This window comes from Labrus bergylta, chromosome 18, assembly GCF_963930695.1.
Source record: "Labrus bergylta chromosome 18, fLabBer1.1, whole genome shotgun sequence".
NCBI lineage: Eukaryota > Metazoa > Chordata > Actinopteri > Labriformes > Labridae > Labrus > Labrus bergylta.
The window spans coordinates 17866175-17884785 of NC_089212.1; the positions used below are offsets into that span (position 1 = coordinate 17866175).

At 42.0% G+C, this 18611-nt stretch overlaps 3 protein-coding genes across 9 annotated transcripts in view; 1 reads left to right on the plus strand and 2 right to left on the minus strand.

Moving 5' to 3' along the window:
* Window positions 1-26: 26 nt before the first annotated feature.
* Window positions 27-5766, minus strand: zbtb24 (zinc finger and BTB domain containing 24). 2 transcript variants are annotated; one of them, XM_029275804.2, is made up of 7 exons: window positions 5725-5766; window positions 4077-4945; window positions 3604-3771; window positions 3008-3091; window positions 2824-2907; window positions 2602-2683; window positions 27-2084 (listed from the first exon to the last, which is right to left on the minus strand). In XM_029275804.2, exons 2-7 carry the CDS (start codon window positions 4903-4905, stop codon window positions 1214-1216), a joined length of 2118 nt encoding a protein of 705 aa, XP_029131637.2. In that variant the 5' UTR covers window positions 4906-4945; window positions 5725-5766; the 3' UTR covers window positions 27-1213. The 2 variants fall into 2 exon arrangements, with proteins under 2 accessions (XP_029131637.2, XP_029131639.2); XM_029275806.2 differs by lacking the exon at window positions 5725-5766 and adding an exon at window positions 5417-5715.
* Window positions 5767-5870: 104 nt separating this feature from the next.
* Window positions 5871-8939, plus strand: ddo (D-aspartate oxidase). Of its 4 annotated transcripts, none has more exons than XM_020627249.3 (5): window positions 5871-5997; window positions 6958-7140; window positions 7320-7428; window positions 7520-7696; window positions 7825-8939. In XM_020627249.3, exons 2-5 carry the CDS (start codon window positions 6969-6971, stop codon window positions 8381-8383), a joined length of 1017 nt encoding a protein of 338 aa, XP_020482905.2. In that variant the 5' UTR covers window positions 5871-5997; window positions 6958-6968; the 3' UTR covers window positions 8384-8939. The 4 variants fall into 4 exon arrangements, with proteins under 4 accessions (XP_020482905.2, XP_020482883.2, XP_020482876.2 ...); XM_020627227.3 differs by having other exon boundaries at window positions 5903-6145; XM_020627220.3 differs by having other exon boundaries at window positions 5903-6141.
* sash1b (SAM and SH3 domain containing 1b) overlaps window positions 8737-18611 on the minus strand; it is a 47089-nt gene continuing 37214 nt past the window's right edge. For all 3 annotated transcript variants that reach the window (XM_020627193.3, XM_020627195.3, XM_020627202.3), the window contains 13 exons: window positions 18260-18346; window positions 18045-18157; window positions 17662-17763; window positions 16201-16333; window positions 14876-15276; window positions 14222-14296; window positions 13971-14111; window positions 13744-13876; window positions 13281-13450; window positions 12970-13176; window positions 12224-12383; window positions 11792-11923; window positions 8737-10592 (listed from right to left, as the gene is read on the minus strand). In XM_020627193.3, coding sequence (XP_020482849.2) covers window positions 9868-10592; window positions 11792-11923; window positions 12224-12383; window positions 12970-13176; window positions 13281-13450; window positions 13744-13876; window positions 13971-14111; window positions 14222-14296; window positions 14876-15276; window positions 16201-16333; window positions 17662-17763; window positions 18045-18157; window positions 18260-18346 — 2579 coding nt within the window. In that variant the 3' untranslated portion in view covers window positions 8737-9867. The remainder of the gene's footprint in view (window positions 10593-11791; window positions 11924-12223; window positions 12384-12969; window positions 13177-13280; window positions 13451-13743; window positions 13877-13970; window positions 14112-14221; window positions 14297-14875; window positions 15277-16200; window positions 16334-17661; window positions 17764-18044; window positions 18158-18259; window positions 18347-18611) is intronic.

Genomic DNA, 18611 nt, shown 5'->3' on the forward strand with positions numbered 1-18611 from the left:
CTTAAAGCTTAGAGATTAAATCTTGGTGATGGTTTGGCTGATTTTTATTTTTAAAAAGCGTTTTATTACAAAGTATATTTGAGAACTTCAGATTCCACAGTCGTCATTCTGTACATACACACACACACACACACACACACACACACACACGAGTGCAGCACCAACATACTGCTTTGGTCAATAGTCCCACACCACAATGTTTTTTTCACATGTAATCCTGATTGTATAATAGTTCATATGAAAATGTGCTGTCTTAATCAAAACTATGTGTTTGATCAATACATATCCACATGCTCCTATTTTCACAAATATTGACTCCATTTTCAAGTATAGGTATCTGACTCATTCATTCATTATTCCAACCCATGGTTTTGATTCATGTCCAGCAGAGAGTGAAAATCATAACAGCATAACACAGTACATGACATGTAGTTTACATTGAGTTTCCGCTCTATATTCAAGGAGTTAAGAGGTTTCTTAGATGATAGACGTGAAAGTTTGCAGGCAGACCAAAGTGTCCTCCATGCAAAATAAGACCAACTTCAAATAAGGCTCTAGTATGTTTTTGCATTTCACTGTTTATGTAAAAGAAAAAAAGAAAAGTACAAGACATATGTTGCAATGTCATGTAATTCATGTTGCTCTAAAATATCAGCTTTTTATCTTCGGACCAGACTTTGAACATCAATCTAGTCAATATGATTCTTTGAGCCTTTTTAGTGAATTTGTATTTCACGTAGTCAGTCTTTGCTGACAACGGGAAAGGTCTTTAATATTACTCTTAACCTTTTAAAGCTCCTGTGAAGAACTTCTTCAATGAGTTGAGTTTGGTGTCTGTTCTTGCTGTTTCTGCATGGTGCTGTAAATCCTCTCGTCTAACACCTACCCTGGTGGACATTTTTAGAGATTAAAAGACAATATGGATTAAAGCCCTATTGTTGGGGGTGGTCTTGTTATGTAGGTCATACATAGACATGAGTATTGATTGCAGTCTTTTTTTTATAACTAGTAAAATACTCATCAAAGGAGCTAAAAAAAAAAAAGTAATTGTCTTTGACGGTGCAACTGAATGGAAACAGTGGTGTAGGTTAAAGACTCTGATGTAGATCTATAGAGACTTGACACTCTTGTTCATCAGTTACCGTGTTATTAACCTGGACTGTAGCAGAATTATCAGACAGAATTTGGCACCCTTCAGTCACCCGGCTGTCTCTCAGCTCTCCTGCAGCCCGGTGGTGTACAGGTAGGACACGGTCCCGGCCTGGATCTGGAACGTCTGTCCCTGGATGTGATGGCTGGAGATCTGCTGGCTCGTCTGGCTGATGGAGATTGGCTGGCTGCTCTGGCTGCTGATGTGAATGGCCTGACTGTGTTGTTCCCTGCCCGGTGTCTCCTGAGTGACAGAAAGCTGCTGGACGGGCTGATGCATCACCTGCAGCTGCTGGACGGGTCTCTGTGCGATCTGAAGGGGCTGCGGGGGGCCGTGATGAGCCTGCAGGTGCTCCATGGCTTCTTTACTCAGCGTGATAACATGCATCTGTTCGGGCTGGTGCGTCACCTGACCCTCCAGCATGCTGATGGTCTGGATCTGAGGATTCTGGTCCACAACACCACCTTGTGCAACCAGAGACATGTTCTGAATGTTTCCTGACGACTGGGTGAGGAGGGTTAGTCTGGGGTGGGCAGATTCTGTCGTCTCTCCCTCTGTGGTGATGATGCTGATCTCCTGGTTCTGACCCGGCACAAAGTTTATATCGTCCACGTCTGCTGTGACCACCAGCTGGATCTCCTGTTCCGAGGAGGAAGGCAGCTGGTACGGCTGCAGCTGCAGGATGTTTCGCACCTCCTCCTGTGACGCTGCCGTGTCCGTTTCGGCGGAGTCTGATGAGGCTTCTGTTGATGCAACTCTTTCCTTGCTGTGTGATTTGTTGTGAGTTTTCAGGTTGTCGAGGCGGGTGAACGAGAGGCTGCAGAAGGTGCAGGTGAAGGGTTTCTTCCCTGAGTGTGAGGCAACATGTCTGCGTCTAGCGCTCGGGTCTGAGAAGGATTTGTTGCAGACGTTGCAGTCGTACGGTTTCTCACCTCTGCAAAAGGAAACTTTGATTAAAAAAAAATACAAAACTGAGATTTTCATATTTATAATGGAACACAAAAAAAGTGTCAGAGAACTGTCAGAAAGATTCTTTCAGCTCAAAGGACTGCTTTGGTATTTTATTTGGTCTTATAGATCACCACTCCTCTATTTGGTTCACTCTCTCAGCATGCCATGTCCAACCACAGCGGGCAGTTCTCTTTTTCTTAGGATTTATTTTTGGGCTTTTGTGCCTTTACAGTGGATAGAGTTGGAAATCAGGGAGGGAGAGAGGGGGGGGGGGGCTAAAGATCCAACATTTTCCCTGTTAAGACCAGAAAGCCTCCAATGGTCTACATAATAATAGTGCCGACAATAATATTAATTAGCCACAAGAATAAACCGGCAGACAATAGGAATGAAAAAAAACAACAACTTAAAAACAATAAAAGAATATAATATGAAGACCATATCTAATCTTACTGCTGGGAGCTTGATTTCATACCTCAGGTCTAGAATAAATGTCTCACCTGTGGATTCTGATGTGAGTCTGCAGAGTGCTCTTGGCTGTGAAACACTTCCCACAAATCTCACAGGTGAACGGCTTCTCACCTGCAACGACATCTTTAATGTCAACATCTGGCAGCTGCAACTGCATCCACAGAGTCTACATATTAGTGAGTAAGGTTAGGAGCTCAAAAAAGAAATCTTCCAGTGATTTTCAGACATGTTGAAACCTTGTCAGACTTTACCTGTGTGAGTTCTCAGGTGCTTTTTCAGCTGAGCGGTGTCCAAAAACTTGTGATGACACTGAGCGCATTCAGGCAAGGATTTTCCTTTATTTAAAAAAACAAAAACAAAAAAAAACATCAACTTTATGAGGCTCTTTAAGTTCAACGCTTCTCCGGTAACCTACTGCTTTTGATTTATTCTCACCTGTATGAACTTTGTAATGGCTCTTAAGCTGCCGTTTCTGAGTGAAGGTCTTTCCACATTTATCACAGCTGAAGGATTTCTCTTCTGAGGATGTTTAAAAAAAGAGAAAACATTTAGTAGTCGTAAAAAAAAATGCTAATTTGAACAAAGAGAATCGATGTATTACTATTAGAGATGCATCGATTGGGAAAATCGGTGCCGATGCTGATACCAATGTTTGAAATAACATTTAGCCACTGCCAATTCCGATGTTTGTTTCATGACTTTTTTTGGTGTAAGACTCCCACAGTGCAACATTTTATCATGTTTGACAATGAAGAGTTTGCTCTACAGGTGACTTCATCTGTAATAAAAAAAAAACTCTCTATGAATCAGTCGTTAGGTGTACTGGAGAAAATTGATTTGGCACACTGACATCAGCTAATGCCACATTTTTTGCCGATGTCTGTCAACAGGGCCCACGTCGACCATTTCGATGATGGATTTAAAAGATGGGGATAGGGGTAATGATCAGAATATAACATACATATAAGAACAACGACAGCATAGAAAAAACAATGATACTAAATGTATGAATAACTTCATCTCATTCCTACTTTCATGGAGGTTCATGTGCTCTTGCAGGGAGTTTTTGGTTGAGAGCGCTTTGGAGCAGATCGTACAGACAAACGGCTTCTCTCCAGTGTGCATGCGCTGGTGAACGAGCAGAGTGTTCTTCTGGGTAAAACATTTCCCACATACCAGGCATCGAAAAGGCTTCTCTCCTGGCAAAAAAAAAAAAAAAAAAAGGAAATACAGTCAAGTGTGCAGTTGTATTCAGAGAGTTAAGAGGTTCTGTATCGCCTGCAAGAAACATGTGGCCAACTTTTATCAGCCATCAGACGCTCCAACTTGTATTAGCCATTGTATTAGCACTGTATTTGAACGCTTTCTCTAGTCTTGTTAGTCTTAAAATATAGTTCACACTGGTAAGGGAGTCCTTGGCTGTAGAAATATTGTAAAGGAGGCACATTATTGAAAACTTGTGAGAATCACATTTTTAAAACATCTCTTAAATCTTAACTCTTACCTGTGTGAGTCCTTTGGTGAATCTTTAAGAAAAGAGGGTTTTTGAACACTTTGCCACACTCTTCACAAGGAGACTCTGCAATTGGGTATTTTCTCTTCCTGCCTCTCTTCCCCGGCTCTTTGTTTTCTGCCGCCTCACTTCCCACCTTGTAGCTCTCAAACTTCACCGGCGGCCTGATTTTGCGTCTGCTCTGCCGGCTCTGGTCGACCGCTGTCTTATAATCTGCATCGTCTTTCGGCCGTGACTCAGCAACCGTAACATCACAGTCCACCTCTCTGTCCTGCTCCCCTTCGGCGTTCTCCTGTGGTTCGCGTCTCCCCTCAGGCTCCGTTACAGGTACATTTACAATCTTCCTTGGTCGTCCTCTTTTGCGTTTCAACAGATGTGGCACTTTAGGTTTGTGTCCATTCTCCCGTCTAAAAGCTGCATCAGAGCGTGTGATTTCGGTGAGCGCCTTGACAAGATCGTTGACCTTCATGAGACGAGCTGTGTCTAGAAGCTGTTCCATGGCGCCCTCCTCCACCGACACCTGAGCGCTGTAGATGAAGTCCAGAACTGCTGCAAACATCTGAGCCGCCATACCATCCAGCCTGAAGTTAGACTGACCTGAGATCTGGTCTCCTGCCGTGAACATGAGGGAGAAGAACTCGCTGCTCGCCGCCAGCAGGGCTTTGTGTGCCTTGAACTGCTTGTCTTCCACGACTAGAGTGATATCACACAATGTGTCTGTTTTCCTGAGCTTGTTGAATTTGCTCAGGATGGTCTGCTTATGTGAATCTGAATGAAGGTCCATGACAGATGGAGTCCTGGTTGTTACTTCCTCGGACATCTTTCCCTTCAAACATTCACCTCATTATCTGCAGGCAAGACTGAGAATAAGAAAATGTGAACAGTCGTCAATGTGTTGATTTGAACTTTCTAACTTAACATCCTATGAAATGCAATGTCCTTCCAGTAGGCTTTAGGGCCAGAACTAATTATTCTGTTATTCTGATTCATCATGCAATGCTTGAATAGTGAGAAAAGAGAAATTTTCCAAAACAATTCTGATATTCTATTTTACAATTAAGCATTTTTTCTCCTCACAGAAATCATATTTCTCCAGTATGTGCTACATTCAAATCAAGTGATTGCATTTATTTTGGGGTTGTCCATTAATGTACAAGTTCTGGTGAAGAAATGTTTGCTGTTTCTCTGAAGACTGTCTCTCTCCTGACAGAAACTGGGCTCTTACTGGAGCCTCAGAGGATTCATGAACTGGTTTTGGTTATCCACAAAATTGGGGAACTTATTATTTAAAATGGAAACATGAATGGAAACCTATGTCTTCCACACATCACCTTTATAGCGTCCTTAAGATTTCCTTTCAACCACATTCAAAGTTCCCTTGTAATAATGCTTTGGGCTCAGAACCTTGTAGTGATGAAAACAAACGTGAGGGTTAGCACGCATGCTAACTTGCATCGTCTCAAACAACGCAAACGCTGCAAGCTCAAATGAGGCCACGGCGAGCAGTAATATCACAGACAATCTGTCAAAATGTAATGAATTTCAGTGATACTTGTGTGTCGTAAAAGGACCCGAGTGGTTAAAGTTTACACGTCAAACCGTGGCGTAATTTCCAAATAGTGAGCTTTGAGGACCTTACCTTCTACCGTCGCTGGACGGGGACGTAAATATGCAGGAACTTATCGCGAGAGTTTGGTTTCTGACGAGATCCACGCAGTTGATGTATAAGCGCTGTGGATCGCCCGACATCCTTTGAAGCCACGCTAGCAGTATACATCCACATGTTTTCCAGATCAACTGTTGACTTCGTGAAACAGACATTAAAGGATCTTTTTTTCTTTTTAAAAAAAAATTCTTATCCTGAGGGATTTGCGGAAATGAACAGCAATCTAAAAATAAATAACCTGTGCAGGTGAGCAAACTTGCTGAAATATTTATTCATTTATTAGTTGTACTTTCTGGGAAGACTGCTTCGAGGACTTGCAAGTTCTGTTATGACACAAGAAACAACAATTTACTGACGGATCCGTGCTGTGTCAGAAGTGTTGGGAGGTGTGTAAGTACGTTTATTACTTATTTTAAACCGCAAGACGTAACTTTAAAGATATCATACTGGATTAAAGTTTTTAAATTTGCACTGTTCTGTCTGTGCTTTCTTAAAGTTTCATCTAATTACCTTTACTTGCATTACATAATCAGTGGCGGTTCCAGACCACTTTCACTGAGGGGGCCAAACTGGGGCCGCTTTTAAAAAATATATATCATGCCAAATAATAACACACATCATTTAATACCATGATTTATATTTGTTTCAGTAACAGTATTCAATATATTGTGAGTCCGGTTGTTGAGTCAAATATTATGTATGTGTTATGAGGGGGGGCTCTTCCTTTTGGAGGGGTGGCCACAGGGGGTAACCAAGCTCAGGGTTACAGGGGCACTGGCCCCCGTTGGCCCCTGCCTAGAACCGCCCATGTACATATTAGTGTCTAGATCCTGGTTGCACCATGATGATGCACTGATTTACTATCTATGCACAGCAACAAGTTCTTAGATGTCGTTCACTCCATGAATCTCAAAATAACTAGTTTTGTGGAAATGTTTGATCACGTCTTTCCTTCAGTAAGAAAGGAGAGAATAATATATCCCTGTGTTTGTGTGACACAGTTTACAAGGTCTGTTGTATAACCCATTATCACAGGCGGAAGTAGTGCTTTATGCGATTGATCCTTGGACAGTCAGTTAAGGTGAAAATATCGCTGTAGGTTAGTCACTGATTATACTTTAAGATTAAAGGTTGTCCAACAGCATTCAGGCAGCATTTGACAAAACTCTCTCCCTTCTCGATTACCTGTGTCTGTCTGAAACGCAGGCTGGTTAAGGATGAAACATGTCAGGGTTGCGGTGGTGGGAGCAGGTGTGGTCGGCCTCTCAACAGCTGTCTGCATCGCTGAGGCTCTTCCTCACTGCTCAGTCACCCTGCTGGCTGAGAAGTTCAGTCCAGACACCACCAGTGATGGAGCTGCTGGGATCCTGTGGCCTGTAACGTTTCCGGGTATGCGATGCAACTATTGCTGTCTTTAAGAAACAGCCTCAAACCACAACTTGTTTCAAATGTTGTGCAGAGGATGATTTTGCTGGGGTGAAAATGATTTCAAATGCAATTATTTTTAGCCCATTAACCATTTGTTTTGCATGTATATAATGATAGACTTTACTGTATTTCTCTTTCAGATATTCCCTTGGAAAGACAAAGAAGCTGGCTCAAGGACAGCTTTGATCACCTGTTGGCCATTGCCCAATCACAACACTCTCCGGAAGCAGGAGTCATGCTCAGCTCTGGGTAACAACTTTTACACTGTTATATAAAGGGTCAAACATACAGCCAGTCACTTTTATAAAATATGTCTTTTTGTTTGTGATTTTCTCTCTAGCTGGACAATTTTCAAGGAAGTTCCAGCCAATAAAAAGCCTCATTTTTCAGACCTTGTGATCGGCTTCCGTAACATGACTGATAATGAAATGAAAAGGTTTCCGGACCATAAGTTTGGCCATGCGTTCACCACACTAAAGTGTGAATGTTCGAGCTACCTGCTGTGGCTTGAGAAAAGGTTAGTCCTCTGTTTATAAATCAGTCATGACATGTCATTTATAATTTTCCCACCAAGCTTGAATTTATGCTTTGTTACTACCGAGTTAACAGTGAATGGAGAAATTCAAGATTCATTTATGTTTTCAGATTCAGAAAAGCCGGGGGTCAGGTTGAAAAGAGGAAGGTCAACAATCTTCAGGAGCTGAGCGACAGCTATGATATCATTGTAAACTGCTCTGGTCTGGGCTCTAAAACGCTGGTGGGTGACTCTGAAGTTTACCCGGTCAGAGGCCAGGTTCTCAAGGTGGAGGCCCCCTGGCTGAAGCACTTCATCAGAGACGGCGATGGAAAAACCTACATCTACCCCGGCATACACTCCGTCACCATAGGTGGCACGAGGCAGGAGGATGACTGGAGACTAGAGGTGGACAAAGGAGACACACAGGGCATCCTGGAGCGCTGCAGCCAGCTGGAGCCGTCGCTCAGCAAAGCGAAAGTCCTCAGTGAGTGGGTGGGACTGAGGCCGAGCAGGAAGTGTCCGAGGGTGGAGAGGGAGGTGGTGCGCCTGCAGGGTCGCAGCGTGCCTGTGGTGCACAACTATGGCCACGGAGCCTGGGGAGTCACCCTCGCCTGGGGAACCGCCCAAGATGCACTGGGGCTGGTCCGGCAATGCCTCCATGAAATGAAGCTACAGGCCAAACTGTGAAAATCTGAAATCCTTTTACTGTACGAAGAGAACACTTTAATGGTAAGGCACACTGGGGATGCATAATACAGTTAGACACAAAATCAAGACTCAGTGAAAATATCTGAAGAATTTACATTTGATTCGATCATTTTTGCACAATGTATATAAAGACATTGTTCATGTAGGTAAAATGAACTTAACAGTGTGGTGTAGACACAGAGGGACTGCTTATGTAATGTAAATACTGTTTTCTAATTTCTATTAGCAGCCAATAACAGATGCTTAACATAGATTTGCTGTCAGAGATAAACTGAATAGAAACACATAAAACACTTTGGATGTGAGTGATCACCAGCCTGTGAGAATATGTATATAATGCACATAGAAAATGAAAGCTTTATTAATGTAATTAAAGAGCAAGAAAGTATTTTACATCATTTACTGACATGAAACTTCTAGAGATCAACATCGTGCACATGTAAGAAATCGCTTGCTGCAACTATTACTAAATGTTTGTCACTTCACTGAAAGATTGTTTAAAAAAAAAGTGCAAAATAAACTTCTGAGAACTGCTGACAGTGTTCTGTGTCATCGACATTATCACATCTAGTATTTCCAGTGCTTCATCACAGGGTTCTCTGATACAAGAATTTTAAACTACATATTTTAAAAGACATGATACTAGTGAAAATCAAATCTTACTGATGCCTCTTTTATTACCATGGCAACGAAAACAGAAGTTTTATGCACCCAACAATTGGTAAATCTGTGTTTTCAATTATCAAAAATGCAGGCAACCTCCAGCGCCCCCTCTAAAATGCGCAAATGTTTCATTACTGTAACAATGTTACAATGTTTTTGTAAAATTTAGACAATTCTCTCTCTAGGTTTAAGAGCTTCAGTACTTTGTGATTTTATTGAGCATTACAATGATAGTGTATCATTTAAAAAAAACAATTTAAGAGTACTGAATATCAAACATTTCCAACTGCTATCAATACTTCTAGTTTGAAAAAAACTGATGACAACAATATTTTAGACTTATCATATCATGAAAAGTATGTGTGTTACTTTTTACATCAACCATGTCTGTGTTTGATTCAAATGACCAAGTAACAAGCTTACATTATGAACAGCCTCGTTGGCTCTGAAGAGGCCACGCTGCTGTTGAACGGTCTGGTGTGCAGTGAGATTAAAAAACACTTTTTCTGTATGTTTCTACTCAAAACTGATAACTAGAATGGCATAGCTACATTTACATTCAGGCTATTGTTGGAACGTTTACAACACAGAGAGTAATCAAACAGTTTTTCACTTCAAAAAATAATTCAAATCACACTTATAACAAAACAATTGATTTTAAGAAATGGATGGTTATTTTAAAATGAGAAGTTACAGTTCAATAAAAGCTCTATAAACAAATAAGGTTTTGAAGCCGCAGCAGCCTCCATACACTTCTGTGAACTGACAGTGCACTGCTCGTTAATGTCTACATCCTGCACCTAGAATCTTTCCTCCATCTTCTTGTTCCTCAGTATTTTCAGTCTGCGGGCTTCAGAAGTGGCAGACATTGAACAACTCCTCTTGTCCTCTGACACCATGTGGTTTGTGAAGATGTCCATGAAGGCAGCCTGTGTTATGTGGGTCTCTGTGTGTGGGTTTGGTGAGGAAGGTGTAGTTATAGGATGATTTGAGCTTCCTGCTGGGACTGTGGGTGGCAGCTTAAGGTGTGTGCTCTGTGTTGTTTTTGCTTGTTTAGGTGAAGAATCATTTTCTGCGTCTGTGTTCAAAGTGCTGCCCTCAGTGATAAATGATGCTGCTGGAGGCAGTAATTCAATCTGTTTTTGAGGATTGACTTTGTGCTGTATGCTCGGCCTGACGCTGTGGGTCAGATTCCAGTATCTGGGGTGGATGGTCAGTGAGAAGCTCCGCCTCAGCGGCTCTGGTGATGGGAGTCTTCTCAGCTCCATGCAGCTCTGGCTCCTGCCAATGTCTCCTCTGGGAAGATGACCTTTAGGTGGGCTCAGGAGGCTTAAGCTGCTCTTAGGGGGTCTTGGTGGTGGCGAGTCACAAGGTGGACATGCTGGTTTACTTTGGAGTGAAGTCTTATGAGAGCAGGTGGAGGTAAGGGTTTTTTGGGGGGCGGGGTTCTCTGGGGATGGGAGGTTGCTTGACTCAAAACCGGAGGAGGACCTGCTCATGGAGGAAGATGTCTTTTTGTCCCGTCCTGAAATAAACAAATGAAGTGTGTGCAGATGATGTGCTTGACTTGAACAGAACTTTTTAACAGCTGAGAATTTGAAAACGTGTGGCGCTTGTGAAAGGATGGCCAAGAGTTCAGAGCTAAAAATCTACATGTGCGCCAGAAAATGAATGATGCATGAAAGAAAAGAAGGAAGCAGTCGAATCAGGTCAAGCATGGAGCAGTTTATTCCTCACGCTCAACCGTAACAGAAGCACACTTCAGAAAATGCTGAGACTTCAGACCCTGCCTCAAACGTGTTAAAGGTTGTCCTAAGTCTGCATTTGAGTGCATTTACATTTATACAAAATGCCATTTTAACAAGTATACCATGAAGTAAATATTTTAATTCTTCAGCTGCTTGCAGTTTTAGGCACATGATAAAATATTGTGCAATGTTATATTTTAATGGACTAAAAAAATATACACAAAAACAGCAAAATCTGGAGAGAAATACACACTTTACAAGTGTGGCTGTCAGAGCTCTAAGCACATGATGTTGCAACATTCACAAGAACCTCTTTTACAGTTAGCACGACCACGCATTAGAACAGTTTTTAGACTGAAGCCTGAACACAATAAGCATGATTTAGCTATGTATACAGCACGCATTCACAGTAAATGCAATAACTGAGAGCTTTTTCAAACTATTTATACTGTTTCACACGTACGTTCACCACTTTCAGTAAATGCAAAAACCACCACACAGCTCAGCTCACAGCTGAAGATCTATTTGTGAGTAGACCATCGAGCTGCTCCACATAAGCTGCGCTCACAGCTGTCTAAAATGTTGAATGAGGTCAGTGCTCAGTTTCACATAATGCAAGAACTACTGTTTGCCCATTCGGAATATTATATAGAAAACACAACGCTCGCAAAAGAAAGGCAAGTAATGTCAATTCTCAAAAGCACCAAAAGAGACAAAAAAAATGACTCACTGCTTGATTCGATGATGCAGAAACATAAAGTAAGACATACAGAAGAGTTAGATGCTAATGGGAAAATAGCAGAGCACCAGAAGAGAGTGAAGATAAAAAAGTATTTCCAGAAGATCATGAGAAGTGAATACGTTGGCTTGTAATGCTCAAGCGCTGACAAGGACTGAAAAACCAGGCGAGTCTGTCTAGTGAAGGATGAGGCAGAAGAGGAGCAGAGTGTTCACAGGCGACTCAGGCTGTCATTACCGTTCTCCAGGTTCTCGTTACTCTCGTAGCAGCCGGAGTCCCGAGGGGAGTCTCCCACGAGGCCACGCCGGTCCAGGAGCAGCTTCTCCTGGGAGCCTCCAGACTGACTGCTGCGCTCCAGGTCGCTGCTTCCTGCAATGCACAACACCACCAACAGGGGGCATACAGATTTTTGCATTTATTTATTCATATTTATGGGATGTTAATGTTTTATATAAGGGTTTAAACATTAAAAGGAATGTGATTTAAATGTTCTTATATGGGACTTTTTTTAAAGATGATTTGTTTCTGAAGGATTCACACTTATATCACTCTTTTATTTGAACCTTGTAAATAAAATAATTGAATTGGAAGTGTCTCTGCATGTATATTTATGAATCTGAAGTGCTGTATAGGTGTGGACTCTGGTGAGATATAACCCCAGCTGATTACCTGAGCCACCGTCGTACTCTTGCAGCAGCTCCACGGCAGTGAGCAGCACGGCTCTGTGCTGGGGGTCTCTGATGTTCAGCTCATCCAGGTCTTCTTCCTCTAACAGTTTGAATGTGTCCAGGTCCTCGTAGCCGTTAAAAAGGAAAGTGGGAAGATGCTCCTGAGGAGAGGAGAGGAAATGAAATGATTCACAAAGAGATCAGCAAAAATCTTCAAAGGGAAATCATTTGATCATGCAACACTTTGGATAGTTCAAAACTCCTTTAAAAGTATTTTCAATTGAGAAGTTTTCTTACTCTTTTTACTCTGCTAATCTTTCACAACAAATATTGTCAAATCTATAAATATTGTCAAAGAACACTTTGGAAGATACATTAACTTGCTTCTGTGCTGAGATTAAGAGATACAAATCAATACATCTTGCATGTGTAGAGACATGACCAAAGAGCAGACTGTTTCCCTAATCTCCAGTCTTGATTAAAGCTAACTTGTTTTAGCTTTTTATTCAGTATATAAACTTGAGTGGTACAAACTCTTAGCAAGAAATTGATTGTAGATACTGTATTAAAAATAAAAGGACACATTTTTATCACATCACTCATTGGTTGAGCTTTTTTTTCTAAAAACCATGTAAAGTCTCTCCTGCAGTGTTGTTGTTTACAAAGCTCAAGGTTACGCCTTTGATTCCGTAGCATTTAATCCTCCAATTGAGTGTGACAGATATTGTTAATATACTGAGTTCATACTTTGAGGTTGATGCGATCGAGGAGCTCCTCTACAGAGGTGGGTTTGGGTTGCCGGGCCTTCCTCCTCCTGCGCGTCTTTTTGGGCTTCACCTCCTCTTCATTCAGGACATCCACATATATAAACTTAAAGGTGCCCACTTTCCCATTGAGCATCCCCATCCATGTACCCATCGGAGGCTTACTGATGACATCAATGACGTCCCCACTCTGCAAGAGAAAGGATGGCTGAGCTTTAGTTCCTCAGGAGAGATCTGCTCATCTCTGTGTATTTATTTATTTATTTTTTAACTGGATGGATAAGGTGGTCATACCTTCAGTTTGAGGGAGTCTGTGTCGTAGGGGCTGGGGGTGAAGTCGGTATGAACGAGAGCGCGTCCACAGAAGGGTCCGCGGTAAGGCAGCTCATCCTCCTCCCCGTCCTCAGACTTCACGCTCTCTCTGTTGCTGTTGGAGGAGTCAGTGGTGCCCACAGTCTGACCACCTACACAAACCACCAAAAGACAAACAAGACACTTCAGTCAGAGTAGAAGAGATGTGCGAAAATATTTTTCAAATGATCACAGAACCATGTGCCAGATGCAGAACAAACTTCAGTGCAGACAAAAACAATACAACCTCAAAGTTTAGACTATTACCAAGAATATTTAATGTCCTTGAAACACTTTCCTGAAAAACACCACACATCTGGTGTTTCAAGGCCAAGTTCAAACAAACACAGAGATATTTACAAGGACACCGAGCTCGGTCTCATGCACACTGTAAACACGGACTCACTCATGGAGCTTTGTCCGCTGAGGGAACTCCTCAGGCTTTCCACAGATCCTCCAAGCTTCAGTTTGGGTTTCTCTAAAGAGTCCGAGTCTTTGTGAGGCGAGTGAGGGCAGCTAGATATGCGGTCTGGGCTTGACTGGGACATAGAGAACAAAGGAATCATTGCCTGTGCTTCACAACAATATCTACTGTATAAACAGACAATCTATAACAGTACGAGTGCTACATACCTGCTCAGAGAGGGAACAGTGGTATCTCTTGGATATGTGTTTTCTCATAGTTTCTCGCACAGATTTGACCTTCTTGCCGATGGAAATACGAGATGTTGCTGGAGACTTCGTAAGATCCCTTCCACTGTCTCCATCTTTATTCTTGTTAACACAAAAAAGAAAAAAAGAGAGAAAGACAAATAAAAAAAAAGTTCAACTAATTTGTTAAATTTAAACTGAACTTAAATCGATGGTGTAGGATAGTTACGTACAGTGTTACCATGATCAGAGCTGACTCCGACCACTAAGCGGTTGGTCAGGTCAAATCCTCCAAAGCTACAAGCTCTCTGTTATAAAATAAAAAAGTGATATGAAAAAACAATGACTAGACAAGGGTGAAGTTTCAGATTAAGCACACATACAGGTACACTGAATTCCAAACATTTTGGTGATATAAATGACCCAGTGGTGGAAGCAGTGAGTAATCCCTGAATCTAAATTTGGTGGATTTGTCTTGTTTTGTGTAGAATTGTGGCGACAACTACAGAGCATTTGTAGGAACAATATATAGAGCCTGTGTTTGGAGGAGGAAATATAAATCAGAACAGGATAGTGAAGTATGAATGATCATTAGGAGATTAGATCTCTAGTGACAACTGGGGACATTTCAGCCCATACACAACTTCCTGTAAACTGGATTGTGGGTATCTGAGGGATGGTGTGATAATTCACATCGATTTCAAACTCGATCTCTAAGCAGAAAGCTTATGAAAATGATTTATTTACTGCTGCCTCCTTAAAGAGGTTGAAGGATGGCACTTATATTTGACTGCCTGAGTGTAACGTTGATTCATTCAGAACAAGGGCTTAAAAAATTAATCACTTCCCAAATACAAATGTCTCCACAAAGGCTCCTCTGTACTCACCCCGTGGTTGCTGAGCGGGCTGAGGAGCCGATGGCGGAGCTCACCGTCAGTAACAGAGCGAGCAATTTTATGTTCTTCATCATGGCAAGCGTCAACTTCAGAGAAGGAGGATCCACAGCCCTCGCCTGCCTCCCTCACCTCTCCTGCAACACATGTCTCCTGATGAACCGGGCTCCCGGCAGATTCTCTGAGGGCCTGAAAGATCTTCTGGCTGCTGCAGGTGTCCAGGCTGCTGGAGGAGGGGGAGGTAGTCAGACTGTCAGAGTCCCTGTCATAGCTGAGCTGCTCCTGCAGGGCTGAGGCCAGGGAGTCCACGGGACAAACAGCAGGCCTCTTGTGCACGCCTGAGTACAGGGAGGCAGCGGCATCTCCACAGGTGAAACTGTCTATGTTGAAACTCTCTAGAGGGTACAAAGAGGGGAAATACAAGAAGAAAAAGAAACTTAAATGAAATCTTTAACTTTAGGAAACTTCAAGAAATACTTGTTTACATGTCAGATATAAACTAGTAACACTTTTCACTACACACTGTTCAGTTTAATATAATATAAAACAATACATTTTGATGCACTGGGCTGCTCGGTGGTGCAGTGGTTAGTGCTGTCGCCTCACAGCGAGGAGGTTCCTGGTTTGAATCTTATTCGGATAGGGCCTGTTCTCCCTATGCATGCATGGCTTCCTCCCACAGTCCAAAGACATGTCTCATTAGGTTATTTGTTGACTTTAAAATTGCCCGTAAGTGTGAGATGTGAGTGTGACTGTGACTGGTTGTCTGTCTCTAGATGTCAGCCCTGTGATTGACTGGCGAACAGTCCAGGGTGTAACCCCGCCTCTCACCCTATGGCAGCTTGGTTCGGCTCCAGCCCCAGAACGAGAAAAAGCAGTTTAGATAATGATGGATGGATGAAAATTTGATGCACTAACATCTCAACCACAACATTACATTGTCTTTGGCAGTAAAGAATAATGAACGGTCCCACCACTGATTATTTTTCAGTTTCATCATGGAAATAGTAAAATTTCTTTTTTTTTTCTTTTTTTTTGCAGTACAGCTGCTGAAACAGTAATTAGATCCAGTTACTGATATTGTTTCTAGACTCTGCGTTACATTTGTCATTGTTGTCCAGGTGCACAGTTTGTTTACACTGTTAACGGATACTAGTTTGCACGTGGTCAAGCATAGGCAGCATCTGAGTCAGGTTTCCTGGCAGAAGCCTGAAAATCTTCCCAATCAGAAAGGTTTAACAAGAATCTATAAACAAAGATGGGTGGCACAACACTTTGATGGCTTCTTAATTAAGAATATCGGATAATGGTTTTAGTACCGTCTGCTCCGGTCTTCTTTGACTCGTCGATTCTGATAAGCTTCTTCTTCACCTTCCGGGTCGAGTTGACCAGTTTGTGGAGTCTCCTGAACGTCACAGGGTCCTCTTCTTCGTTGTCTGACAGGTCACAAGGCTGATGGACAAAGCAGACACCACTTTAAAAATCACTGTGCAGTTTTCATAAATCAACACAGTATTTAGGATTAAAAAAAGACAAAATTAAACTTTACATGCTTTTGTTGTCTTTATACTCAGATTTATTACACAAGATATTATAAGACTTATAAGATGGTTTCTATACTGATTAGAGCTCTCAAGAACTGCCGTCAATGTTGTGCTTTGCCTCTGTGCAATGCCTGTGTGTCCAATCAGACTCAAAGCTGATCGTTTGCTCTTACTGACATTGTTCCCTTTTTCTAGATCCTTGCTTGTGTTGTACTTACTCTCTGATGTACGTCGCTTTAGATAAAAGCATCTGCTAAGTGAATTGTAGAATTGTAGAATTGTAGAATTGTAGAAGATAGAAGATATAGTGTGTGTTTCACTTTTTTGTTCTCAGCTTAAAGTACCTTCTAAAAAGGTTTCTAAATTGGCTCATGCAACATGTAGTTTTGCACGAACCTGCTGTAGGAGCTATTTGTAGTCTAAGGTTAATATGTGGTAGGAAACCACAGAGATGACAGTGAGGCTCATGCAAAAAGCTCTCCCACAGACTCAGCTTCACTACACAATAGAAGAGGCTTTCTGTATGTGGGAAATAAAAACACAGTTTCTTGGAAATCCCCATCACCATGATATGACTAGATGGTCACAGAAAAAGGTCAGTGGTTTTGTCAACACTTGGGGCAGAACCTCAAGTTTACCAAAACATGTGTGGTAAAAACATCCCAGAATACCCAGCAAGCGACAAAGTGAAAGCTGATTAGATGTTTTTGATGTTAAAGTTTACTTGTATGTAAAAAAAAAATAAAAATGTCTATAACAAAAAAAAGAGGAGGTATAAAACGATCAAACACCGTGAGAGAAAGTGACAACACACACGCAGCAAAGAGAAACAGTCAGGCCATCCAGATGAATCTGAAAAATGTGCCCTGAACCTGAGCCCCCTAATCACCCCACCCATGCATAAAAGAGCTGTGCCCTGCATAACACAGCCCTGTGCTGAATCCACCCGCTCAGTGCAGCACAATAGGGGGTTAGCGCTTTGACAGCGATGAATAGAAGTCCGCCCTGTGCCCTGCAGTAGGGAGAAGGCTCTGAGCTGCAGAGCTTTAGATGGGGCCCCGGTTCGTTGCCGGGACAGGGAGAAAGAGAGAGGGAGAGAGGCTGTCAACAGCTCAGCAGCCTTGGCACTGATTGATCTGAGACCTTCATGCACAACACACAGCCTGAGGTTGTGATCCAGTATTTAAAAAAAAAAATCAGCTAAGAAGCTCTCAGACTGGGAGCTGAGAAACTTACGTTGCAGTTGAGCGACTCGTTTGTGGTGGGACTGGAGGGATCGGTCCACTCTGCGGGATATAACCTGCACGTCTGTCTGTTTGTTACCTCAAACTCCTTCAGCTGCAACAAAGGAGAACCCTGTTAGTCATAATGCAGAGCTAGATTACATCAATCTACCAGCTGTTAATAAGCATTGATCCGCTGAAAACATGAAAGTAATTTTACTCCCTTCATGCAGATAAAACCATTCTCTTCCCATCAAAATGTTTTTACTTTAACAAAAGTCAAAATGCTTTTGCTCACATGTTCTGCTGAAAATGATTACACTTGGGCAAAAGTAGAAAAAACACAGCAGCTGGATATTTATCATAACACTCAAATGCAGGATTTTGTGATCGTACCCGTGCGAGGGCTTCTTCTATAGAGATCATGTTCTCCTTCACCATCATCATCAGCTGAATACGCTCTTCATCACTCATTGTGATTTCACTGGCCACAAAACCAACATCATCACCTGCAGGTCAGGAGAGAAAGAAAAAGTCCGCCAGTGTAAATGTTGAGTTATCGTTGTGGACGTTCACTTCATTTTTGTTATTGTGCTTCAAACTTCACACACCTTTGGAAATCTGACGCGTCACTCCTTTCTGCGACTTTCGAAAACTGTGCCAAATAGACTTGCTCTTCCTCTTTCCATCCCATTTCCCTAAACAACACAATGATGCAGTTTCATTTAGAGCGTGAACAGATAAACTGTGTCGAACGACATCATCTTAAAATGTTACATAAACATCCGTAATATGGGGAAACTATTTTAGCAGAGTCGTTTTTTAGCGCCACCAATTAATTAACAATCAGGTCATGTATATTCTTAAATCTTTTTTTATGGATGAAAGATTCACTCCAAAGTGTCAATAACTCTATGAAATAAACAAAACAAACAAGCTGGAATAAAAACACCCACAATAACT

Coding starts and splice junctions, on each gene's coding strand:
- zbtb24 (XM_029275804.2), bottom strand. CDS start 4,905: ATGTCCGAGGAAGTAACAACCAGGACTCCATCTGTCATGGACCTTCAT. Junction 3,092..3,603: donor GCACATGAACCTCCATGAAA/GTAGGAATGAGA, acceptor AAACATCCTCAG/AAGAGAAATCCTTCAGCTGT. Junction 2,085..2,601: donor ACTCACATCAGAATCCACAG/GTGAGACATTTA, acceptor TTCCTTTTGCAG/AGGTGAGAAACCGTACGACT.
- ddo (XM_020627249.3), top strand. CDS start 6,969: ATGAAACATGTCAGGGTTGCGGTGGTGGGAGCAGGTGTGGTCGGCCTC. Junction 7,141..7,319: donor GTGGCCTGTAACGTTTCCGG/GTATGCGATGCA, acceptor TTTCTCTTTCAG/ATATTCCCTTGGAAAGACAA. Junction 7,697..7,824: donor CTGCTGTGGCTTGAGAAAAG/GTTAGTCCTCTG, acceptor TTATGTTTTCAG/ATTCAGAAAAGCCGGGGGTC.